Consider the following 24010-nt stretch of genomic DNA (forward strand, 5'->3'; position numbering starts at 1 on the left):
TTCTTCTTTCTCCTTTTCAGCCTTTGTTTATAAGTGGTTGAATGCTTTTCTTTGTTTTTTTCTCTACTTTTTAATCATGCATACCTAATAAATTCTAAGTTAATACCTTAATCTGCTTCCAGCTCTATACAAGAAACTTAGAACACATTCACTCAGATTTCTTCCCATGCACCTTGCATACTATTATTGTCTAATATTTTGTTTTTGTTCTTTTTTAATCTATACAAATTAGAATTATTATTATCTTACACAAAAATTAAGCAACTGTGCGGGTATTCTCTGGTGGTCCAGTAGTTAGGACTCTGTGCTTTCACTGTTGAGTGCCTGGGTTCAACCCCTGGTCAGGAAACTAAGATCTTTTGAGCCGTGCTGTCCAGCCAAAATTAAAAAAAAAAAAAAAAAATTAAGCAAAAGTTTATTGAGAAACTACTATTCTATGTGATAGAGTGAAAGAGCATGGGCAACATCTATCTGTATCTGTATATCTATATATTCCATCTTCAATGGATTATGTTTGGGAGAGACAGATAGTCATATAAAATTAAGGTGCATTATTATATGCTAAGTTAGAAGATGATAAGAGCTATGGGTGAAATACCCATAAGGCAGGTAGATAAAGGCAAGGCTGGGCGGATTTGCGGTTCTAAACAGGGTGGCCAAGGAAGCCTTCCTCAGGTTACGTTTGAAGGAGTGAGCCATGTGGACATGGAAGGATAGAGTTCCAGACTCAGAGGGAGGCAAGGGCAAAGGCTCCCAGGTGGGCTCCTACCTGGTCTGTTCAGTAAGCCCAACGGCTGGAGTGGAGTGAACAAGGCGAGAGACGTCAGACAGGTAACAGGGGCCCAGGGTGCAGAGGACCTTGTAGGCATCGTATGGGCTTTGGCTTTTTATGCTGGGGGAATTGAGAAGCCATTGGAGTGTTGAGGGACAAAGGAGTGACAAGATCAAATTATAACTGCTGTAGGGGACCAGGGTGGAAGCTGAGAGACCAGTTAGGAGGTTAGAAGTGATGAGGACTTATTAGATTGTGGATAATTGGGAAAGTGAAAACTCTGAGGAACAGAACTGGGGGAAGGAGGGCTAGTTAGGTCAATGGTTTCCTTAGGGATAGGTTAGGTTTGAGATGCGTACTCAACGTTAAGCAGTGGTTAGAATTCAAGAGACAGACCTAGACCGAATCATCAGCCTCTAGATGGTCCTCAAAGGCTTTAGACTCCATGAGTTCACCAAGGGTGTGAGGAGAGATAAAGAGCACCAAGTGCTGGGATGCTCCAGTGTGAAAAGTTTGGAAAATGTGGAGGAGCCCACCAAAAAGAGTAAAAAGGAAACACCAGTGAGGTGGGAAGAAAAGTGAGATTTGGGTTCCTGGGAGACCCTTGAGGGTAAGTGAGTTAAAATGAGGACTGAGAACTGACCACTGGATTTAGCAACGTGCAGGTCTTCTATGACCCCAACCACAGCTTTTCAGTGAAATAGTGGAGGCAAAAAACCCACTGAAATGAAAGTGAGAAGGCAGTTGGAGAGGAAGCGTGCAGGAAACTCAGGAGTTTCACTATAAAGAGGAACAGAGGAATGGAATAAACTATAAGAAGTAAGTTAGGAGAAATTTGTTCCATTTTAAGATCAAAGAATAATGACATGTTTACAGGGAGATGGAAACAACTCAGCAGAGGAAAAATGGATGAGAAAGAAGTGAGATTGCCACAACAGTCTTCTTGTTAGAAGGGAGAAGATGGGATCAAAGGGGAGGGAGTGGTCTTGGAACCAGTATCAGGAGGGAGGGAAACATCTGTATTTGAGTACAGATGCTGGCAGGGGATATGGCACAAATAATATAGTGGGAGCTTAATGAACATTCACTGCAATTGCTTCTGCTTTCTCAGTGTCATAAATTGTTTTGGACTAAACTACGTATTTTCAGTTCTTTGCTAATCATATGATTATATGATCTGGAACATCAAGCCTAGTCAACAGAAAACTATTAGAAGCAATGGAAGAATTTAGTAAGAAGACTGGCTTATTAAAAAGGTGAAATAGAGAATCTGTAACTTTCCTGTATAAATAAAAAGCGAAATAATATACAATAATTTTCCATCTATAACATGAACAAAATATAAAGTATTTGAAATCTCGACATTTTAAAACCCGAGTGATACCAAAAATACCTGAAAAAATAGAGAGAAACTTTATTTTTAGATAGGAATACAGTACCTTAAAGATGTTAAATTTTCCTCTACTAAAACATAAATTTAAGTTATTCACAACCAAAACACTAACTGTGTATATTTGAAATGTGACAAAATGATACCAGGTTTACCTGGAATAAAATAAACCTGAAAAAAACTGTAAAATTCTGACAGTAATGAGTTATGAGGGGTTAAATATTCTCATATATTAAAATACAATATTACAATAATTAGTATTGGCACAATAAATGGATGAACAAAAAATTAGAATAAATATTCCCAAAAGAGATCCCAGTATACAAGGGCATTAGACAAATGTTTAAGGTGGCATTTCAAGTCACTGTTTAAAATACGATTCACTGTGTAAATAATAATAAAGTAATAAGGGACTTCCCTGGTGGTGCAGTGTTTAAGAAACCACCTGCCAATGCACGGGACACGGGTTCAAGCCCTGGCCTGGGAAGATCCCACATGCCGCAGAGCAGTTAAGCCCGTGCGCTGCAACTAATGAAGCCCGTGTACCTAGAGCCCGTGCTCCGCAACAAGAGAAGCCACTGCAGTGAGAAGCCCGCACACCACAATGAAGAGTAGCCCCTGCTCGCCACAACTAGAGAAAGCCCGCATGCATCAACGAAGACCCAACACAGCCAAAAATAAATAAATAAATAAGTTAAATTAAAATGAATAAATAAAGTAATAGGCAAACCACTTGAAATATGATAAACTAGATTCCCTATTCCACTCTTTACAGAAAAAAGTGCATTACAGGTAGATCAAAGATTTAATGTAAAAACTAAATCTAAAACGTTCTGGATGTATGGGTATTTAAAAAAAAAAATCTTGGGATCGGAAGGACCTCTGCCAGTGTTCCCCAAACCCAGAATTTTAGTTTCTTTAAAATTACTACATAGAAGTGAGAAAGTTCTGTATGACCAAGAAAATATTAACCAAATTAAATGACATGGACAAATATGGAAGAAACTATGCAATTCACATGACCAGGAATTAATTCCCTTAATTTCCAGAAATCTTATTGTAAATCAATAAAAAACTAAGAAAAGGTCACCTAATAGAAATATAGACAAAAAATACGAAGAGGTGATTCAAAGGAAAAGAAATACAAATGGCCAATGAACATATGAAAAAATACTTGAACTCACTGTTAGATAAATAAATGCCAATAAAGACAAAATGCAACTTTTCACGTTAAATTCACATACTTTAAAATGCACCCACAGTCTGACTTTATGAATTAAAGCAAAAAGTAAAATGTTAAAAGTATTAAAGTTGAAACAAAACTAGAAGGATTTTCTAACTGGGAGAGTATACCACAGTTCACTTAGTTTTATAAGATATTGTCAATCTAACACGTAATGGTTTTTTTTTCCCCTCATTTTTCCCCCATTGTTGGTGTGTGAATGAACTTTAAGAAACCAAAACAAAGGGAAGGACTTCAAGGTTTCATGTCTGGGATAGTTATCATTTATCAATCTCCAGTTGTGTCCTATGCCTAGAGGCAGGTAGGAAGGGAAGGGCCAGCCTAATACACAGGCACGTCTAAGAGGTTAAAGAGAGGAAGGGTGCCGGCACAGTTGCAAGGCCTCAGGGCCTGGGAAGGGAATATAAATGAGTGAAGCTGACCCAGTCAGGACCTCGGCAAGCTGGTCGCCTGTCAAAGAAGCAGTTGTTACTCAGCTCCAGAATTTACAGGCAGCATTGCTAGATCTTCCAGAGAAAGCATATTTATGTCTAAAATTTTCCAGTTTTAAAAGGTTGACATTTTATTCTAAAATTTTAAAATAATTTGTGTGCCAAACAAACCTGTCCAGAAGCCACGCTTGGTTCTCGAGCCGTCACTTTAGAACTGCTGCTCTGAAGTCTCCCCCGCTGGCGCCACCAGTTACTGAGTAGGTGACTCTGGGGCAAGATTCTTGAACTTCCCCAAATTTGTCTCACTGATGTTTTCTGATCTGTAAAATAGGAATCATAGTAGTGTTTAACTTTTTTAAAAAATCCTGAGGATTTTCATGCAAGTAGCGCTTACAGGAAGTGCTCCAGTCTCAGTATAATAATAACAGCAACCGTTTGCAGACCGCATTCTTTGGGAGGAAAAACTCCTGACATGCTCCAAGGCCTGGCCTGAGACTGGTAGGGCTGGTGCCCACACCCAGCAGATCCTGGCCGCAGGGATTCTTCACATTGACTAAAGTATCTATAAATACCATCATCTTTTCGTCTCATGAGTTCCCAGGATATAAAATATTGATTTTCTAAATACAATCAGAGCTGTTGAGGAGATTATTTTTCCAACTGCAGGAATAGAGAGTCCTGTTTACATTATTATTGCCAGGAAAAGGATCATTTGCCCCGGTGTAAAGAATTCGGAGCTGATCTAAAATTAACTAATGTTAACTGGGGGAGAAAAAAACTTCCATAATTCAGGAGAGCTGGAATACCTTCCTAAATCATGTGTGACCATACGCACATAATTCCTCAGTGCTAGTTACCTGTAAAATGGTCATATGTCTTATGGCCATTCTTTTTAACTAATTGGACTTCTAGGCATATCAGTGAATAATCCAGTTAGTTCTCCCCACCCCACCCCAAAATGGTTTCCTTCTCTATATGACACAGGCATATAATAACATCTCTCGAGTTACATGATGTCTTTCTTTGTAATAAGTTTAAATCATTTTCACACATTATCATTCATCTAAGGAGCAGAGTTCACCCTATATAAATAATGAAATGCTTTATAAACAAGTGTTTTATTTAATGTTAAGCATTCTCCAATCCTCGCTAATGTTCCAAGGAATGTTCCTGGCAAAAATGGTTACTCTTCTAGTATTTCCAAAATAAACAGCTCACGTAGCCCCACCGAGGCGGGATCCCTCTGGGTCCCACCTGGGTGGGGCTATGTAATCCACCTTATTTCCTATTCCCTAGATAGGTCAGAAAACTGTTATCAGACCTCAGATACTGTAATTACCATTATTTTATTCCTTCTGTCAATGCCTTCGTATCCCAAGGGGAAAGGAAAAGGAATTTGAACCAATTCTTAATCATTTTTTGCTTCCTGTGGTCGAAGACTGATGTTTCAAAATGATGAAATCAGCCAGAGAAAAACTGGCTAACTGAAAAACCAAACCTCACCACAGAGAAAATGCATACTAGGCATCTGTTTTTGATGCTGCATAATTTCCTTTTTTCTAAAGCTGTGGATTCAATTAATCAAATATGAGTCCCCTTCTTAGATTTTGTCTTAGAATCTGAAATGTGTCCGTGCGTGTAAAAGTGGTTAAGTTGTCCTTAAGACCTAAGATTTCAACTGCTGTTTTTCCAAGTACAATTGGCATTTTTCCCCAGTGTGAGGAATTTGAAATCAGAGCTCTCAGTCAGACTATAGTTACCTGCAGAGAAGGGTGAGCTGGGGCCCTGAGGAGTTGCCACGGGAGTCTTCAGGCTGGGCTCTGAAAACAAACCTTTACCGAAGGGCAAAGCAGAGAGGAAGTGGCTGGAGCCCACAAAAGAGAGTTCGCAGGTCAGGACCATGGCCACTGTTTTGTCACTGGGGCTTTGACTAGGGACAGCTTTCAACCTGTTACACTGACTTCTTTGGGGTCATTCTCTACAGGTCCGTTTTGACCTGCTGTTTCCTCCTTGCCTGGAAAAGCCAGGATCTGGGTAGATGCAGCGTTCTCAGATGGGGGAGACTGCTTTATGCAGAAATGTGTGGCCTTCAGTCCTGGAGGAATGCCGGACCACCCCAAACCTCCCACCTTCAGGAAGATCGCTGCTTCTCTGGAAGAGGCACTCCTGGGAGGGCGGGGAACGTACTGACCTGGGTGTCACTAGTCACCTGAAGGTCCTGCGAAATGCAAATAACATGTTTTAGGCCAGTGGCACACCAGTTGTTCTACCTAAACCACCTTCTTTTACTGGGGAGCTGGGTCATCTTAAAGGAAAGCAAGTACCTGTGAGCTAAGGTGGCTCAGAATCTGGAAAGGATGAAATAGAAACAGTACCTGTAGGTTTCACTGTTTGCTTCACTGCACTTCAAGCACGGATACAGATGTTGACAGGTTGACGATCTGGAACATTTTACAGTTTAATTATGAGATTCTATTGGGTAAGACAGAGGGGGAACAGCCCCCACCTATTTCTCTGTAAGAGTTAGTGTACAATTCTGAAAATAAGAGGAAGAGAAGGGTCTTTGTGGGCAGTCAGGTGGGCTGAGCTGGGGTGGCTGTACCCCATTCCGTGGTCAGAGTCGGCAGAGAGGAGCCAGAGGCTGGGGGAGCAGCGTCTCCGCAGGACGACTCCTCTATGGAAGCACCCTAAAGAATGTTCCCTTTCTTTGCGCCTGCCCCCGGCCCCTCCCCTTGCTCCAGCCATGCTTGCCCTGTCTCTGTCTCTGAGATGCTAAGTTTCTTTCCCCTACGGCCTTTGCTCCAGCAGTTCCCTAGGCCTGGAGGCCCCTCCCCCAATCTTTGCCAGCACTCCACACACGTTGTCAGCTCTGCAGACGCCTTCCTCCCCAGCCTAAGAAACCCTTGCCCTTCACTTTCCATCCCATTATCTAGTTTCACATTTCACATTCTTTGTAGCTCTTATCACCATCCCAGTGTATCTTGTTTGTTTATTGTCTGTCTCCCCAGCAGGGCCCTTGTCTGGCTTCTGGGCTGAATACCACCCAATGCCCAAAACAGTGCGTGACACACAGTGGGTACTGATCCGTATTTAGTAAATGAGTCATACCAAAATGGTGTAATTTATCCTTTGACGTATAAATATATGGGAGTAGAAAGACACTCATTCAGAACTAGTTCCATTCTGATACACCGTATTTTAGGGCCTGTTAAATTCCGTCAGGACAGTCTAGCAGGAAGAATGAACTCCTGCCTGGGTAATAAGTAATTACATTGGCTTTCTCCTTTAGTCATACTTTGTCAAAGCCAGAGTGGCAACAGATGGCAGTGGAGTCTAGTCCTGGTGGTGACAGTCAAGGAAATAAGATCTAGAGTTATATTCTCATGGAAAAAATTCCAGAGTGATATGTGGTGACCACATCAGTCAGCTAAAAATCCTAGCCTCTAAAGGACAGTTTTTTCCCCTCAGGTGTTTCTGAGTATAATCATCTCCCTCCTGCAAATGCCATAAATTCGGTGGGTTTTGTGTTACCATTTTTTTTTAATGTGGTCTCATGTCCAAATGGAGCCACTTTGGTATCATTATTCAGACCACGCTAAAAAGGAGCCGTCACTCTGTTTTGGTTAAGGTCTTCCAGTGGGTAGTATGACTCTTGATTTCTGCCTCCTTTAATGCAGGGGACAGCCCAGGAGAAGGAGGAGAGCGATGCTGACCTGGCTGCCACTCAGAGCCCCGGCGTTCAGGAATGGCTGGCTCAAGCTCGGACTGCGTGGACCCAACAGCGACAGAGCAGCCTCCAGCAACAAAAAGTAACACACTTCCTGACCTTCTCGCCTGCAGATAGACCAGACAAACACCTTGAGAGAAATGTTTTAGAAGGACAAGTTCCTTCTGTACTAAAGATAGAATGCCCCTTTATCTTCTCTTTGGACAGAAGCAGGACCTGGCTGTTTCCTTTCCATGTACTTACTTGTGACCACTGGAATGACTGGTCATTTTAAAGTCGGTTCTCAAAGAAAAGCTTGTGCTTAGTTTTAAAACAGTGTAACTCAATTATAATCTGCCCTCTATTTCTAGTCTTGCCTCTATTATAAATAGTAAAAACCTCAGAAAGGCCTCTGAGAATTGGTAAATGTCTGAGTTACATGTTTTTAAAAGAAATGAAATTTGCTTTCAACTCTCAAGTAGATACCATCACAAAATAGGATTGCAAGTTACTGCCAGGTGAAACAAATGAGCATTGATGACTGAGAAGGATTGCTCATTGATATCTTAACTTTATGGAGAGGGCATATTAAAATATTTTATCAAAGAGTAGAGACATTTATTATAAATAATGAAAAAGTAAAACTGAGTCCATTGATGATCCAATTTATCAAGTGAATGGGAAATTGAAGAGAGCTGTTGCTCTCAAGGATCTCTTTCAGTTAGAACAAGGCAGTATCGATTTTTGAAGAGTGAAAGTGCATTTTGTACCACTTGGGGGCACCATTGCGCAGCAAAAGTTTCTTTTCTCATTGATTTTTTTTTTTTTTTCTCAAGATTATTCAGAGATTATCTTTTATCAAAGCCAAAGAAAGCTACAGAAGACTTGGAGACATGTCTGAACAGTTACCTAAACCACACCTTTTGTGTAATGTGCAAACTTAAAAACTTACTACCAAAGTTCTCTGAGAATTTTCTAGACATAGAGCTGTGATTGTAGACAGTAATCATAAAGTAACAAAGATGTTTTTATTTGTCCTTTTCCTTGAGCAGGAGTTGGAACAGGAATTAGCAGAGCAGAAGAGCCTCCTCCAGTCAGTAGCCAGTCTTGGAGAGGAAATTCTAACCCAGCACTCAGCTGCAGAGGCCTCTGGTGGTGTTGGGTAGGTTTCTTTCGTTCTTTTTTTTGTTTTAATTCACTAGTTTGTTTTATTTTTTTAGATTCTGTGTTTAAGTGATATCATACAGTATTTGTCTTTCTCTGTCTGACTTATTTCACTAAGCATAATACCCTCCAAGTCTATCCAGGTTGTTGCAAGTGGAAAAATTTTCATTCTTTTTTATGGCTGAGTAATATTCCATTGTATATATGTACCACATCTTCTTTATCCATTCATCCGTTGATGGACACTTAGGTTGCTTCCATATCTTGGCTACTGTGAATAATGCTGCCATGAACATTGGGGTGCATGCATCTTTTCGAATTAGAGTTTTTATTTTCTTCAAATATATACCCAGGAGTGGAATTGCCGGAACTTATGACAGTTTTATTTTTAGTTTTTTGAGGAACCTCCATACTGTTTTCCACAGTGACTGCGCCAATTTACATTCCCACCAACAGTGTACAACAGTTCCCTTTGCTTCACACCCTTGCCAACATTTGTTATTTGTGGTCTTTTTGATGATGGCCATTCTGACAGGTGTGAGGTGATACCTAATTGTGGTTTTGATTTACATTTCTCTGATGACAGCTTACCGTTCTCTTCTTGTCGCTGTTTTCCTAACACTTGAAGAAATGGAAACATCTCACTCAAAATTTTATTTTGAACATCTGTAGAAATTTAATCATTTTGTTTTCACTTTATGATGTTACATTTACTTGCATTTTGAACATTTGGTTGTGCAGCTAGTATAGCTAGTAATTATAATGGCTAACTTGCTTACCCTCTTTCCACTACGCTTAGCATTTCTGTCTATAGAAGATGCTAAGTTCATTTTTAAAATCAAATAAGACATGCATTATAAAATTACATTCATGATGTTTCTAACTGAATAATTATATCTAACTGCAAAACATTTTCCCTACCAGAGCTAATCTTCCCCTAATATCATTCTGAAAAACAAATGTATGTGCCTGCTAAGTATCTTGAGTTTTCTTGATGATCTGTTTCTACAGTCTCTGTATATAAAGTCATTGAGCTTTGAGTCCTGGTTTGGAGTAGAGACTGAAAGTCTTTTACACAGGAAAGTAAAGTGTTGAAGAAAAGTTAAGGAAAGTGGAGAATTTTCAGGTTGAAGATTCTGGTTTAAAAGGTAGGAAGGAAAATAAACTGAAGAAGAGTGGAAGTGTCCCTGTATTTTGAGGCAGGTCTGGGTTTTATTCCAGTTCTGTATTTGTCACCATGGAAAAGTAACTCAACTCTGAGACTTTGTTTGCTTATCAATAGAATTAGAGTAATAATTGACTACCATCATCACAGAAGGGCTGTGCTGTGAACATTGTGAATGTCAACTGAAAGGATATATAGCAGAAGTATCTTTAAAACATTAAAAAAAAAAGCTTTCAGCGAAACCTCTGTGTTCATGCAATGCTAACGGTTGAAATTTAGCAGAATCCTTTGACAACCATCATGCGTCAAAGAGCTTTAACTCCATGGCCTCCAATGTTTTCATTTCTGAACATTTGTTTGGAGGAAATACATGGTATAAAGATGACTTTTGAAATATTATTTATAATACCAAATAATTAAAAAGGCAGAACTGCCTATTAGTAAAAAAAAAAAAAAAAAAAAAAAGGCCTAAGAAAAATTTTATGCCTATATAATCATAACAAAAAATTATGTAACAATATCAGAAAATGTATATGTGGTCCTAAGTAAAAAATGTGATATAAAATTGAATGTATAGTACATGTATGAGTAAGAACCAGAGTAGATGTGGATGATCAAAAGTAACTTTGGCGAGGGTAGATTTGGAGATTTTTCTTTCCTTTTTTTTAAGGTTATTCAGTTTGACATAAAGTTGCTGACATATGACATGCGTGTTGACTATATATGTATATACATACAAGAAATAGGAAGATATTCAAGGAAAGAAAAACAAAACAAAAAGCAGTAAAAATATTGATACAACTAATATATATCAATTTAAAAGAATAGGAATGAATAACATCTACGGTCAGGAATTCCATTAAAATAACCCTAATACTGTACACATTGTGTTAAAATATAATGGGGTTTTAAAAGTCTCTGTTGTCCTCAGGCTTAAAAATGCTGATAAGGCCATGAATATGTGTCTGTATAAATCTAAAGCGAGGAACGCTGTTTCGACTCTGAGTAGAGACTTGCCTTCACTTTGCATTTTCTTTTCTGTTCCCAGTTCTTCTAAGATGTTTATTCATCCCTCATAGTTTTCTGAATATTTTTGCCAAACTCTGTTTTTGCAAAGAACCCATCCACACATTGCCTCCTCATTGTATGTAGAGTCACGAAAAGCAGCGGTAGGAATATTCTGCAACTTTCTTGCCATGATTTCCTTTTCTTTCCTTGGCCTTTAGCTTTGGAAAGGAGCCAGATGAAAGACAAACAGCTATAAATTGCGCGTTCAAATATAAAAATATTTTAAAGAGAAATTTGCAGTGCAGTACTGGCTTTCTGTAGAACATTTACTCCAAATACTTGTACAAACTCTTTAATTGTTACACAAAATCTTTAGAAAAATCTCCTTTAAATCTAGTTGATGACAGATCAGCCATGCCTTTCAAGCCTTTAGGTAAATACAGCAAGCAAACAAACAACCATAAATTAAACGCTATCCAGAAGTCAAAAGAAAAATATATGTATATATTTTTAAAAGAACAGAATAACGTTGCTAGGGAAAAACTTTATATATTCAGCCTTCAGCATATTAGCTGATTTTCTAAGACTATCAAGTGTGAATTGGTTTATGTCAGAAAATCCCTGTGGGATGGGCATGGTTTGCTTCATGGCTACAAATTTAATAAATAAAGAATAAGTACTATGTGACGTACAGGAGAATTGATGGAGGAGTCCTTCCAAGATCACTAAGGAAACTCAACTGGAAATTAATTGATATAAATATCAAAGGAAAAGAAGGATATTTTCTATGGGAAACGAAAGGCTGTGTTCTTATTTAAGACTAATTTGCTGGTGGCATTATATACGTGTCAATGCTTAAACATAAGAATATATACATATTAAACATCCCCAGGAGGTTTTTTTTTTTTTTCCTTTTTTGGCCACACGGCTTGCGGGATCTTAGCTCCCTGACCAGGGATTGCACCCAAACCCTTTGCACTGAAAGCGGAGTCCTAACCACTGGACCGCCAGGGAATTCCCAAATATCCCCAGGTTTTATACTAAATTGTTATGCAAATATAAATGAATTAAAAGTGATGCACTGCAGTCCACCACCCCAAAAAACAGCACAATAAAGAAATTTAATTTCAGAAGAATTTTAAAACTTGTTTTTTATTTAAAATGCTTTTTAAAAAGCAGAAAAATCCTTAGGGAATTCCTTGGCAGTCCAGTGGTTAGGACTCTGTACTCTCACTGCCGAGGGCCCAGGTTTGACCCCTGGTCAGGGAACTAAGATCCCACAAGCCGCGGGATGAGGCCAAAGGAAAAAAAAAAAAAAAAAAAAAGGCAGAAAAATCCAGAGACTAATATAACAAACAAAATTAGAGGTATCAATTTTATTTTGATATTTTTTCACTCAGCATTACTTTTTTAGATCAATCCATGTTGATACATATAGATCTAGTTTCTTCATTTTAACTGCTTAACAGTATTTTAACTTGTAACAATAACAACTTACCCATTTTCTTATTGATGGGCCTTTATATTGTTGCCATTTTTGTTTGTTTGTTTTTTGCTATTACTAGCATTGTTGAACTTAACCTCTTACATGTCTTTAAGTGTGCAGGTAAGAAAGATTCTGTTATATCCTAGAAGTAGGAGTGCTACGTCATAGCCTTATAGATAATTTTTTAAGGTTTACTTCAACAGACCTACCTAAAGAAGCTATTGTATTGAATGCTTATTCTGAAAAGAATTGACTTTGGGGTAGTATATAGTATTATTCTGCCAATGCACTGGTTATTTTTTTTTTCTTCACTTGAACAAAAGTTTCCATCAAAGTAATAGTAATGGCTATCTAGTATGGCTTTCGGCTGACATGGTTCTAGTTAGGACTTCAAAACCCCTGACAAACTAGGACCTATTGGAACTTGGGTCCCCCAGATTCTTATCATTGCCATTACCATTATCATTAGGCCCCGTTGACTGAGTGGCTGTTTTTGACCAGATAGGGTCATAGGCATTATGTATATCTTCTCTAAATTTAATTCTCATACTTCTGCAAGATAGGTACTATCTTCATTTTAAAGATGAGAAGATTGGACTCCCCTGGCGATCCAATGGTTAAGACTCCACGCTTCCAGTGCAGGGGGCCGGGGTTCGATCCCTGGTCAGTGAACTAAGATCCCACGTGCCGCACGGCACAGCCAAAAGGATAAAAAAATAAAGATGAGGAAATTGAGGCTCTGAGAAGTGAAGTGACTTACTCAAAGTCACAAATCTAACGTGCTGGAACAGGGAACCCAGATCTGTCTCACCCCCAGAACCATAGTCTCAGATGCTACCTTATGCCCCTCTTTAAGGATGACCCTTCCACATTCTGTACTCCTATTGCATGTCCTGAAACCTGTTCTGTAGTATTTTCCTTGGACTCAGGGTGAAAACTCTCAACAGACGAGGCAGCATTTTTAGGGCTTTTGAATTCGTTTGTGGGCTGCTTGTCAAAGGATACAAGTCTTATCGTCTACTTTCTGGTTCTAAAAGTTACGATTATTTTTATCTTTAATGCTGAGCTATTTTCAGTGTATTTTTAAAAATTATTGTGCTCATGGTTCAATTATATGAGTAAGAATATACTTGCTTTACTATTAGTCTCAAGTTTTTTATTTTAATTTATATTTTTAAAGTATAAGCTAATGACTGAAATAATCTGGTTCCAATTTTAGAAGCCAGATCTAGTACACATAATAAATTACCTAGAACTTATTGCCTTTTTACACACCTTGTAAACTTAGATTATTTATTCTTCTAATAGCGAAAAACCTGATGTGTTATCCCAGGAGTTGGGGATGGAAGGGCAGAAATCACCTGCTGAAGACCAGATGAGAATGAAATGGGAAAGCCTCCATCAGGAATTTAGCACCAAGCAGAAACTGCTTCAGAATGTTCTACAACACGAACCAGAGCAAGTGGTATCGAACATTTTGCTTTTACATATTAACTGATATAAAAGATGTACAGCTTATGCTATGGGACTGAATATAACTGTGCAACAACCTATATTTCATTATCAATTCCAAAATAAGACATAAAAAAATTACTCATCCTACACTCTTCTTAACAAGCCTGTTTCACATATCCCTTTATAATGATATGTGGAAGTTTATTTGACTTCTAGATACTGTTTTCCTCAGAGAAGATTAATATCGGATGACTCGTTAGCGTAAACCGTTAAATTTCAAATGGACCCACCCTTTTTTCCCACAACTTTGAAAATTAAGGATGCAAATTAAGGATATACACATCCAGACCAAAAAAAAAAAAAAAAGCTACAAATTTGTCAGTAAGTTATCAAGTTATCTTATTGTCTTTTGCTACTTCCAGTATTTAATCATTTCAGAAGATCTTACCGGGAAACACACTGGGACCTCAGTGGAGCTAAAGGGAGGGGAATTCAGGGATCAGTTACAGTGGTCACTGGCCCATCTGTAGGCTGGTTCCCAAGATGGTTGGGTACTCGTGATGTTGGACTTGGTTCCAACAAGCAAGCCAAACCCAGTGGAATTAAATATAGCAATAGAAGGTTCCAGATAGATAATAGCTATGAGTTCACCCTAAGCAGAAGCCTGAGAACAACAGAGAGTCAGAGGGATTCACCCCTTAAGAGCTAGTCAGGGAAGCCTGTGATGCTCACCACAGCTGTGGCCCAGCAGGGTGCTGGAGATGGAAGCCTAGCCCAGGTCCTGGGTCAGCCCTGCTCTGGCTGTCCCACCACAGAGGTATCATCAGAGTAAGTTCTAAGACCTTCACTGTGGATCTGGGGAAGCTGCTGTTTTCACTGCTCTGCTCCGGACTAGCTTAGGAGCTGGGAGAGGCTGACCCCAGAAGAGAAAGGGTATCAATAATTACAGAGGAGGGAAAGGCAGGAGCTGATAAAGCAGGCACTGTAGGGCAGGTACACCTTGCCAGGATCACCTGAAAGGGGGATGTCTAAAGGTGCCCCATCTGCTGAGAGCTGTGCATGAGTCATACAGAGCCATTCACCTCTGTCTCCGTTTACAGCCTCTTGTGGCATTCACACCTTCTCACTCCCTGGCCAGGGCCTTCTTTGCCTCTGTCCACAGGAACACCACCAGCTCTGGCCCCGGAGAATAGAAAGCCCTCCCTTTCCAGAGGCAGTTGTCTCGAAATCATACTCCACCCTGGCACACAGGGCCCTTATACCTTTTGCATGGACCTCCTACCTGTGTTTGAATGAATCCTTCTTCACACCCCTGATCAAACATTCCTCAGACTCATGGCTTGAGTTCTTGATTGTCGATGTAGATCTCCTGGACTTCAGAACAGCACTATTCATGTTATAGGATTTCCCCATTCCTTTGTCTATAAGTGGTACTTACAGTCCTAAATGGTGGACTGCAGCCTTTTCTGACTCCCCTAAGCCAGGTAAATCTGGGATATTTCTAGTCACATTCCATGCTTACTTAATATTCTTCATTCGTGAAATGCCCGACCCCTGATTCTGCCTCTTGTCCATTCAGCTTAAACACTTGCGTGAGTCACCCATCCAGCATTGTTGACCTGGACGTCTCCACCATACCTGCTCTCATCTGGGAGAGCTGCTTTTTCTCTCAGTGCCCTGTCAGCACTTTCTTCTCTTTGGTGAGAAGAGGTGAGAGAAAAGTACAGGAAGAAGTAGTCCGACTATGAGTTTCCAGAAAGAAAGGGAATGATCTATTAGGAACATATTTTGTGTTCTAGGTGTTAACATAACAATGCTGTGGTGAGGTTGACATTACCTCTCTTCGTAGATCAGTCAGCTAAGGCTTGGAGAGATTAGATAATTTCTCAGGTTCTTGTGACTAAGAAGAGGCCGAACTGGGATGGAGATGCAGGTCTGTTTAACTCCAAAGTCCCTCATTTTTCATGTTACCTTACTGACAGTTTTGTACACTTGGATGATATACTTAACTAATCTCTAGTGTAAAAACAGGCACTTATTTTTTTTTTTTTTTTTTTTGCCTCAAGTTCATTAGGTCAAAAGGCATCAGTCTTTCAGAGCAGTGTTTCTTTGTTCACTTCCACTGTATTTAGCATCTCTGCAGAACACCTGGCCTCAGGATGCGCTATGGCTTCTGCTCCTAGGAGCCTGTAACCCAACTAAGGAAATACTTGAGACATTTCTGAAAAATTAAGCAGCTGGGGAGGCTCCATTAGCGGGAATTAAAAAGGAAACAAAAGTAAAAAAAAAAAAAAAGTGGAAAGTGGAAAGTAGAAGAGGTGTGGAATTTAAGGCAGTGGATTATAAAGAGATGCTGGGTGGTGAGCATCCAGCCACAGTGGGGAATGAGCCTGGCATGTTTAGAGGATAATGAGTTAATCAGCCTGAAAAGTAAGGACAAGATGAGGTGTTCTAAAAAATTACAGGACACTGAGTTTGAGCAGAAACATCATTAAAACATTTGAGTGCTAGGCCATATCATAGTCCTTACTGGGGAGACATTGTGTTTGCCTAAAAGAGTTTAGGGGGGAAGTAAAGGAATCATGAAAGCAAAGGGATCAGCCTAGTTCTGGTATTTCGGCTGAATTATTTCATCATGGGTTGTGCTAAAACCAAGATTAAGTTGAGAGGAAGGCTATGATAAGAATTCAGGCATTTTTTTCCCACTATTTTCTTTTCTCTCTTTCTTTTTTTCTCGGTCCATCAGGGAAACATTGCCATTGCTGAATCTGGTCATCATGTTTAGTGGACATAGTGTGTTGTAAGGTGGTTTTTCTCCAGCAGAGGTTTCCATAAACACAGTTTTTCCAGCATCCGCTTCAGTGTTCATTTCTAAATGAGAACACCTGGATAGAGTGCAACTGGTCCTAACTAAGCTCTCCTGTCTGCCTACAGCTTTACAGCAGGCCAAATCGGCTCCTGTCTGGCGTGCCACTGTACAAAGGGGACGGACAGCCCCAGGATAAATCCGCGGTGACGTCTTTGCTGGATGGATTGAACCAGGCCTTCGAGGAGGTTTCAGCCCAGGTAGGGTGGTGCGCTTGGTCTGCTTGTGGATCTGGGACCCCGGGGGGTTGCTCCACCCCTGGGCGTGAGCTGTTGAGACCCAGCGCTAGTGATTAGCCCCGGAAAGGCAGAGCCACTGGACCCCAGCATCTCATCCTGGTATTTTTCTTTGATTCCTCAAAATGCTGTAATTAATCCTTTGTTCCTTCCTTTTTTTCTCAGGGTGGAGGGACAAAGAGGCAGAACACTGACTTGGAACAGAAGTTATACGATGGGGTCTCAGCTACCTCTACTTGGCTGGATGACGTGGAGGATCGTTTATTTGCTGCCACAGCACTTTTACCAGCAGAGGCGGAAACTTGCCTCTTTAACCAAGAGGTAAGTTTGGCAGCCCGTGTCTGTGGGTGTATGACATTACACGGCACTTGAAATGCTGACATTGGATAATTAATGTTACGTATAAAGAAGGTCAAGCATAAAACAGTTCTAATAAGGGACAAATGAGGTATATTTCCAAGCAGCATAATGCAGAAAAGAATTGCCTAAATATAAAAAACTGTCAAAGATATTTATGTTTTGTATTTTTATTCTTTGTCTTGTGTATGTGGGAGGTGGAAAAAGCTGAGGACTCCGTAGGAACCCTGTTGTATATTGCAGAGCTTCCCCATATGAAACACAGACTAAAAATAAGAATTATGAATTTCTAAATGGCACTTTAGAAAACTCATCTTTTCACCAAATATTATATATTAGTATTAGCAAACGATGTAAAGTTTCTGAGGAAAATAACAGTAACTTGCCTAATATTTACAGAAGTGTATGAAGTGGTCCAACTTGCCTTAGATGTAATTATCACTGAGCAGTATGAGAGATATAGTGGACTTCCTATGAGGAAATGACTCGATTTGTATGTATATTCATGGATCTAAACATTGAAATGCACTTTCTTGTCAACCCCAGACTCTTGCCAAAGATATTAAGGAAATGTCTGAAGAAATGGATAAGAACAAGAACTTGTTTTCCCAAGCCTTTCCAGAGAATGGTGATAACCGAGATGTTATTGAAGACACTTTGGGTTGTCTTTTGGGCAGGTTATCTTTGCTAGACTCAGTAGTAAATCAGCGATGTCATCAGATGAAGGAAAGACTTCAGCAAATACTAAATTTCCAGGTAAGACATTATCAAGAGATGTTTCACCATCTTCCAGCTACCTTCAACAATAAACAGAATCTTATCGAGGTATGATATAGACCTACCTATATACCTATCGAGGTATATAGATATAGACCTACCTTTTATATAGGTATAGACCTACCTTTTTTTTCAAAGATACAAAGGGCAAGAACATTACAGAAAAACAAGGGGGTTGAACTCAAGGAATAGAAAACAAAGTTTGATGCTCCTAGAAGTGGAAGGTTGAGAAAATCAGCCAACCAAACTTAGGGCTGAATAGAACTTTAAATTCAACCAGTGAAGCTCATATATATGGCATATTATAATGATAATTTCCAGTTGATAAAACTGGAGTTTAAAACATAAGACCAAAGAAATATGCAGGAAGTAATAAAAAGCATCCTTTGGGAATACTTACATTCTAATTGAATTTTATTTGTAGTGAACACTGAAGATTTATAAAATAGATTCATGTAATACATGTAATTAGGGCCAAGGGGTTGATGTAAAATTCTGATTTCCAAAAAAATACTGTAAAGTGTCAAATAAACATACCACTGGCCAGGAAATGTGGAATTTTCTAGATATTCATCTAGAGGGACAAATTATCATTGCCTTCCAGTAGTTTACATTCTTAAAACTATAAACTAAAATTATCACAAACATTTGTGTATCATTTCTCTACTCACAAGAAATCTTCACATGTATTATTGACATAATAATAATATTATGATTTTTATCACCTACTGCTGTATAACCTTAGCTGCTTCTCTGACCTAAGTATCCTCAACTATTAAACCATGCCCACAGTAACTACCTTTTAGGGCTTTGTGAGGACAAAATGAGTTAAAATGTGTAAAATACTTTAAACAGTGTCTGAACCATAGTAAGCGCTCAGCAAGTTTTGTTACTGTTCCTGCAATTAATAGTAGTATTTATGATAATAGATATAGGATCTAAAACCAGTGGAAAAGTTAAATTATTTCTCCAAGTTTATTTAACCATCAAGAACTGGAGCCAGGATTTGACTCAAAGAATGTTTGTATATTTTATACTGTTAGGATGATGGCGGGGGAGTTGGAGAAGAGTAGACTTATTCAAGATATATTTGGAAGGCAGAATCAATAGGGGAGCGTCTGTTTGGATCTGGGCAACAAGAGAAAGGGGCACTGCTGAGGAGCTCCAGGGACTCTGACGTGAGCATCTGGGGGGCGTTGGCTGACAGAAAAGACAGGTGGGAGCAGTGCCATGGACCAAGGGGCAAGACTGGGTCGTTAGCAGTACCACTGGCTGGGCAAGGATATCGGGTAGAATTAAAATACTCAGGTGAATAGTCGCAAGTCTGTGGCTTAGAAGAATGACCTGCATTGGATATTTGCATTTGTATCTGTTATGCTGTGTAGTACACAGAGAGGAAAGAGCATTTTCCTTTCAGTTAGAAAACCTGGGGTTGATTATTTGGGTATTTGGTCTTGAATGCAAGATCTGATTGCATGTACATCTGTACATAGTATGTCTAAAATCAGCTAAACTGTTGTGCAGCTTATGGAAACTTGTTTCATTACCCTAAAATTCCTCTTGCATAAAATAACACACTGAGTTTTAATAGCATTCTAGTCAATTGGCCATGAATGAGGTGGGTTAAAAGTGCAAATGGGTGTATCACTAGGAGGCATGTTTCCCTTTTTCAAATTGCGTTCTCTATGCTAGTGTCTCTGGTACTTTTAAATTGTTATTGGTAAGCATAGCCAGTCTCAGAGTAAAAACTGAACTAAGCATGAATAATACTCTGGAACTTATTTTGGGTAGAGGATCACGAGAAGAACAAGTAATCTTGAAATTCTCTTTCAATCATCTTCTCTATTTTTCTTCTGCCAACAAGTTTCTACTTGCTGGTGGCCAGCTCACAAACAAAAACTGACATTTCAAAATGTCTGTGCTCCAATTTAATTGAGAGAAGGGGTTCCAATGTTAATATAATTAAAAGTCAAGTCACAAACCATTTTATCTTACTTTGCACTGAGCACCTGGTATACTCTCAGTGCTCAGCGCTTATTGGAATGGTAGCCTTCATTTTCCAGTTAACTTTTTTTTGTGGTACGCGGGCCTCTCACTGTTGTGGCCTCTCCCGTTGCGGAGCACAGGCTCTGGACGCGCAGGCTCAGCGGCCATGGCTCACGGGCGCAGCCGCTCTGCGACATGTGGGATCTTCCCAGACCGGGGCACGAACCCGTGTCCCCTGCATCGGCAGGCGGACTCTCAACCACTGGGCCACCAGGGAAGCCCCCAGTTAACTTTTGAGTATTAGCTCTTGCCAGACGCTAACGTTATCCTATACCCAACAATCTGGAAAATGGGTAGATGTTATGTAGAAGTATGTTATCTACGTGGAACACAAGTTAATTATCACCTATTCTGTATTTTTAAAACTTTTATTCATAGACTTAAACCCAAATAAATTTCCTAGACATTTTTATAGTTGAATATTTTATTTAAAAAGTAAATAATGAAAGAATTTCTTATTGAATGAGCAGGGCAACACAAATGATTTTAAAACTTGAAACTTCCTGTTTCTCAAACAGCTAGAAGCCCACCTCTTTATGCCCTACAAGTAATTCCAGTAACTGTAAGAAAAAAATTGTGATATCTGTTATGTGTGTAGTATATAGATACCTTAAATACCCTGCTGTATCACAAGTGTGGTATTAAGAAATGGTTAAAGCCTTTGGATTTTCATTCTTAAGAAAATACCAACATCCATATGGTTATAAGCACCTCTTAAAGTCTTTTATTTAGTAATTTTTAAATCAGTCATATTCTCTGCTTTACTTTCTTCTTGGCTAGTCTCTTCTAGTCATTAGTGCAGCTTCTAGAAATGTGAACTCTGTTCTCTGTTACCTGGAGTAGAATATGATTAATCTAGAAAATGTGCTATTAAACATGTAAAGATGATATACAGGAAATACATATACCCTCTTCATTTCTAACCCACCTTTATACTTATCTACTCATTTAGATAAACGGAACTAATGTTTTTCTAAATACATGTAGGTAATAAGGACTTGACTTCTTTTGAATCTGTTCAGATGAACGGGAACCTCTTTTCTTAGGCATAGAAACAGATAAAGGTGTCATGGCTCTAATGGCCCACGTGGCCTGACCCTGAGCACAGCGGATGACACGAGCATTATCATAAGGCATAAGCAGAACCCTTGTTTCTGGCATCGTTTTTCCAGTGCTGTTCTTATAACTTCTCGTCTAGTCTGCAGCTAGGCTTGCAGATTGGTTTGGGTTTTGATTAGTAGCAGTTATTGCCTCTTAGGACCGTATGCTCTTCTCTAAATCTCACGTTCAGTTCTATTTCTTCTTTTCTTTTTAAAGTGCATCATACGCCCACTCTTTTGCTTCAGCCTCGTACTTTGTGTTATCATGCTGCCATATACCCTTAAAGGCTTCTTTTCTTCTTGGTGTGATTATCCTTCTGCTCATGAGACAGTCGGAATTTTTGCATCTCGGTACCATACACCCGTGCGATCAGCTCCCGCTGAAGAGAATGTGATAAGTCAGACTTCAGCCTCTGACGAGCAGCCAGCCCATCACAGCGGTTTCTAACTGATAAGAGATAGAGCTTACTGGTTGATATTTCAGGAGAAAAATTAAAAATGTTATAATTCAAGCTTTGTTCTCGTTCATTATTCCTTTTAGAATTGAGTGTCAAAAGTCTGAGAGTTATCTCCTTTCTGTACAAAGTTAACTCAATATAAGTATATTTGGACATTTAAATGAGTAACGTTTATGAATAGGCTTAACTAAGATCTTTTTGTGTTGTCTTTTCATGTGTCTTGGGTCATTGTGAATACTTTTTATCTTCTAAACTTCTGGATGGCTTTTTATAAGCTTGTGCAAATTCTTTGAACATAAGAGAAAGAAGGAAGTGAGGGAGAGAGAGAAGGAGAGGAGAGAGGAAAAAAAGGATCATAATTATTCTTAAGAATAATATTTTTCCCCCAAACACAACAACACCTCCAGGTTGTTTTACTAGCTAGAAGTCCTTAGTGTAATATTTCTGCTGCAATGTTTAAATGTGCTCATTTATTACAGAAATAACAAGAACATTTGGGTGACCAATATTGCTTTTTATTTGTGTACTTCGTCTCCATCTGTGTTGTGTTGGAAATGCTTTGTAGAACAAATTCCAGCACTGTGTAAATTTTTTAGCACTTGTATAAATTGTTACCAATTCCTTTTACTTTCCCATAAGATAATATTGTTTCTTCTGGAAACAATTAAATTCCTACCCCTGTATATTATTTCTAAGAATGTGTGTTATATTTACAACCATTTTGAATTTCCTGTTACACATGTTAAGCCTTCCTGTTGCTTTCCTCCTTAGAATGATCTGAAGGTGCTGTTTGCATCACTGGCTGACCACAAGTACATCATTCTGCAGAAACTGGCAAATGTGTTTGAACAGCCTGTGGCAGAGCAAATAGAGGTATTTACAGCTGCCTTTTTCTATAAGAGCAAGTGCGATGAGTAGATCTGATTTACTATGAAATTCCACATATTCTTTGGAATATTAATGGCTTACTGTAGCATTTTTGTTTGTCGTCTATTTTGTTTTTAAGTACCAGGTTTACAGATTACATTGACTCTGTCACTTACTTCTGTGTGTAACCAGGAAATGTGAGAGAGGAAAAGGTGTTAGTGACAGATGCTGACCTGAAGGTGTTTGCCACCTAACAATGAGATTAGACATGAACCTCAATGACACTCGGCAGGGAGTCAGACCGTCCTGGTAGCATTACACATGAAGCACTATGGATGTTTAGAAGCTGGGAGATTACCTTTAGCGGTGGTAGGATTAGGGAAAATTTTGTAAAGGGAAATTCGAACTGGACTTAGAAGTTTGGACACACAGAGACTGGGAAGAAAGGTGTTCTAGTAAAGAGAACAGCAAGAACAAAGGCATAAATGTTAGACCATTCAGGGCACTTCGGGAGAAAAGCAAGTAATCCTGTTTGGCTGAACTGAACTATGAACAAAGGTGATTGAGGAGAAGTAGGGTTCAAAGAGAAAATTTGAAGCAACTCATAGAGCCTGTTGAATGTCAGAGAATTTGGACTTTGTTCTACAAATGAGTGGTCAACTTTATTGCTTGCGCACTTCATTGGTTAAAACAATAAGCACACACCACAAATACATGTGTATTTACTTATTTATAAATTATAAGCAGGTACTGTGTTATAAAACATACACACAACTGAAAATTAAAAATGCATGTGGTTGTATATAAAGGAAAGACATAGTGTTTCATTCTCATCGATCATCTTATACACTTTTGGGTACTTTTGGGTGAGTACCTTGGAGACCACTGGCAGTGGAAAGTCACTAGGGATGTTTGGGGGTGAGGATAAGTGTCAGTGCCAACTCCTGCATCTGGTGCTTGACATGACAGCTCAGGAGGAGGGAGGCAATGGGAAGGATGTTACACAGAACATCCCATTTCATAAACTAAGTAATTATGAAAATGTGTGCTTTAATAGAATTGCATACCCTAGTTTGAGTAGACCTCTAATGGTTCTGTGGGTAGAGGCCATAGGGAATCACCTGAAATACACACCACCTCAAATACTTCCCTATAGGATGAGATATCTAGATCTCTCTCCCTCTCTGACCATCTAAAACAGTTTGCAAAATTATATTTGAATATGTATCTTTCTGCATCCTAATTTCATCTGTTTTTTAACAGAGATCCCTCATTCTTCCCAAATTGAAAATCATTCTTCTGCGTCATAACTTCTACTTGAAAGGACCCCTTTTTATTTTTGGCTTATAATGTACCCAATCCCAAACAGAGTTTGAGCAGCCATAAGAGTGCTTTGCCTTGAATTTCTAATGTGAAATTTAGGATATGTATGATCACAAGTAACACTTTTACTGACTATTGACCGATACAACCAATGTAAATT

The 24010-nt window shown here is 39.1% G+C and overlaps 1 protein-coding gene across 23 annotated transcripts in view; it reads left to right on the plus strand.

Moving 5' to 3' along the window:
- Positions 1-24010, plus strand: part of SYNE1 (spectrin repeat containing nuclear envelope protein 1) — a 457069-nt gene that overhangs the window by 307657 nt on the left and 125402 nt on the right. For 21 of the 23 annotated variants that reach the window (XR_004352467.1, XR_004352466.1, XR_004352464.1 and 18 more), the window contains 7 exons: positions 7514-7645; positions 8595-8704; positions 13674-13830; positions 16755-16886; positions 17088-17243; positions 17826-18035; positions 22432-22533. Coding sequence is in view for 17 of the 23 variants with exons in the window: in XM_032650736.1 (XP_032506627.1) it covers positions 7514-7645; positions 8595-8704; positions 13674-13830; positions 16755-16886; positions 17088-17243; positions 17826-18035; positions 22432-22533 (999 nt within the window). In the remaining 6 variants the exon portion in view is untranslated. Of the gene's footprint in view, positions 1-7513; positions 7646-8594; positions 8705-13673; positions 13831-14182; positions 14202-16754; positions 16887-17087; positions 17244-17825; positions 18036-22431; positions 22534-24010 lie in introns of those variants that run through there. The other 2 variants (XM_032650740.1, XM_032650741.1) reach the window with 2 other exon arrangements.

The sequence above is a fragment of the Phocoena sinus genome, chromosome 12 (assembly GCF_008692025.1).
Source record: "Phocoena sinus isolate mPhoSin1 chromosome 12, mPhoSin1.pri, whole genome shotgun sequence".
NCBI classification, from domain to species: Eukaryota; Metazoa; Chordata; class Mammalia; order Artiodactyla; family Phocoenidae; genus Phocoena; species Phocoena sinus.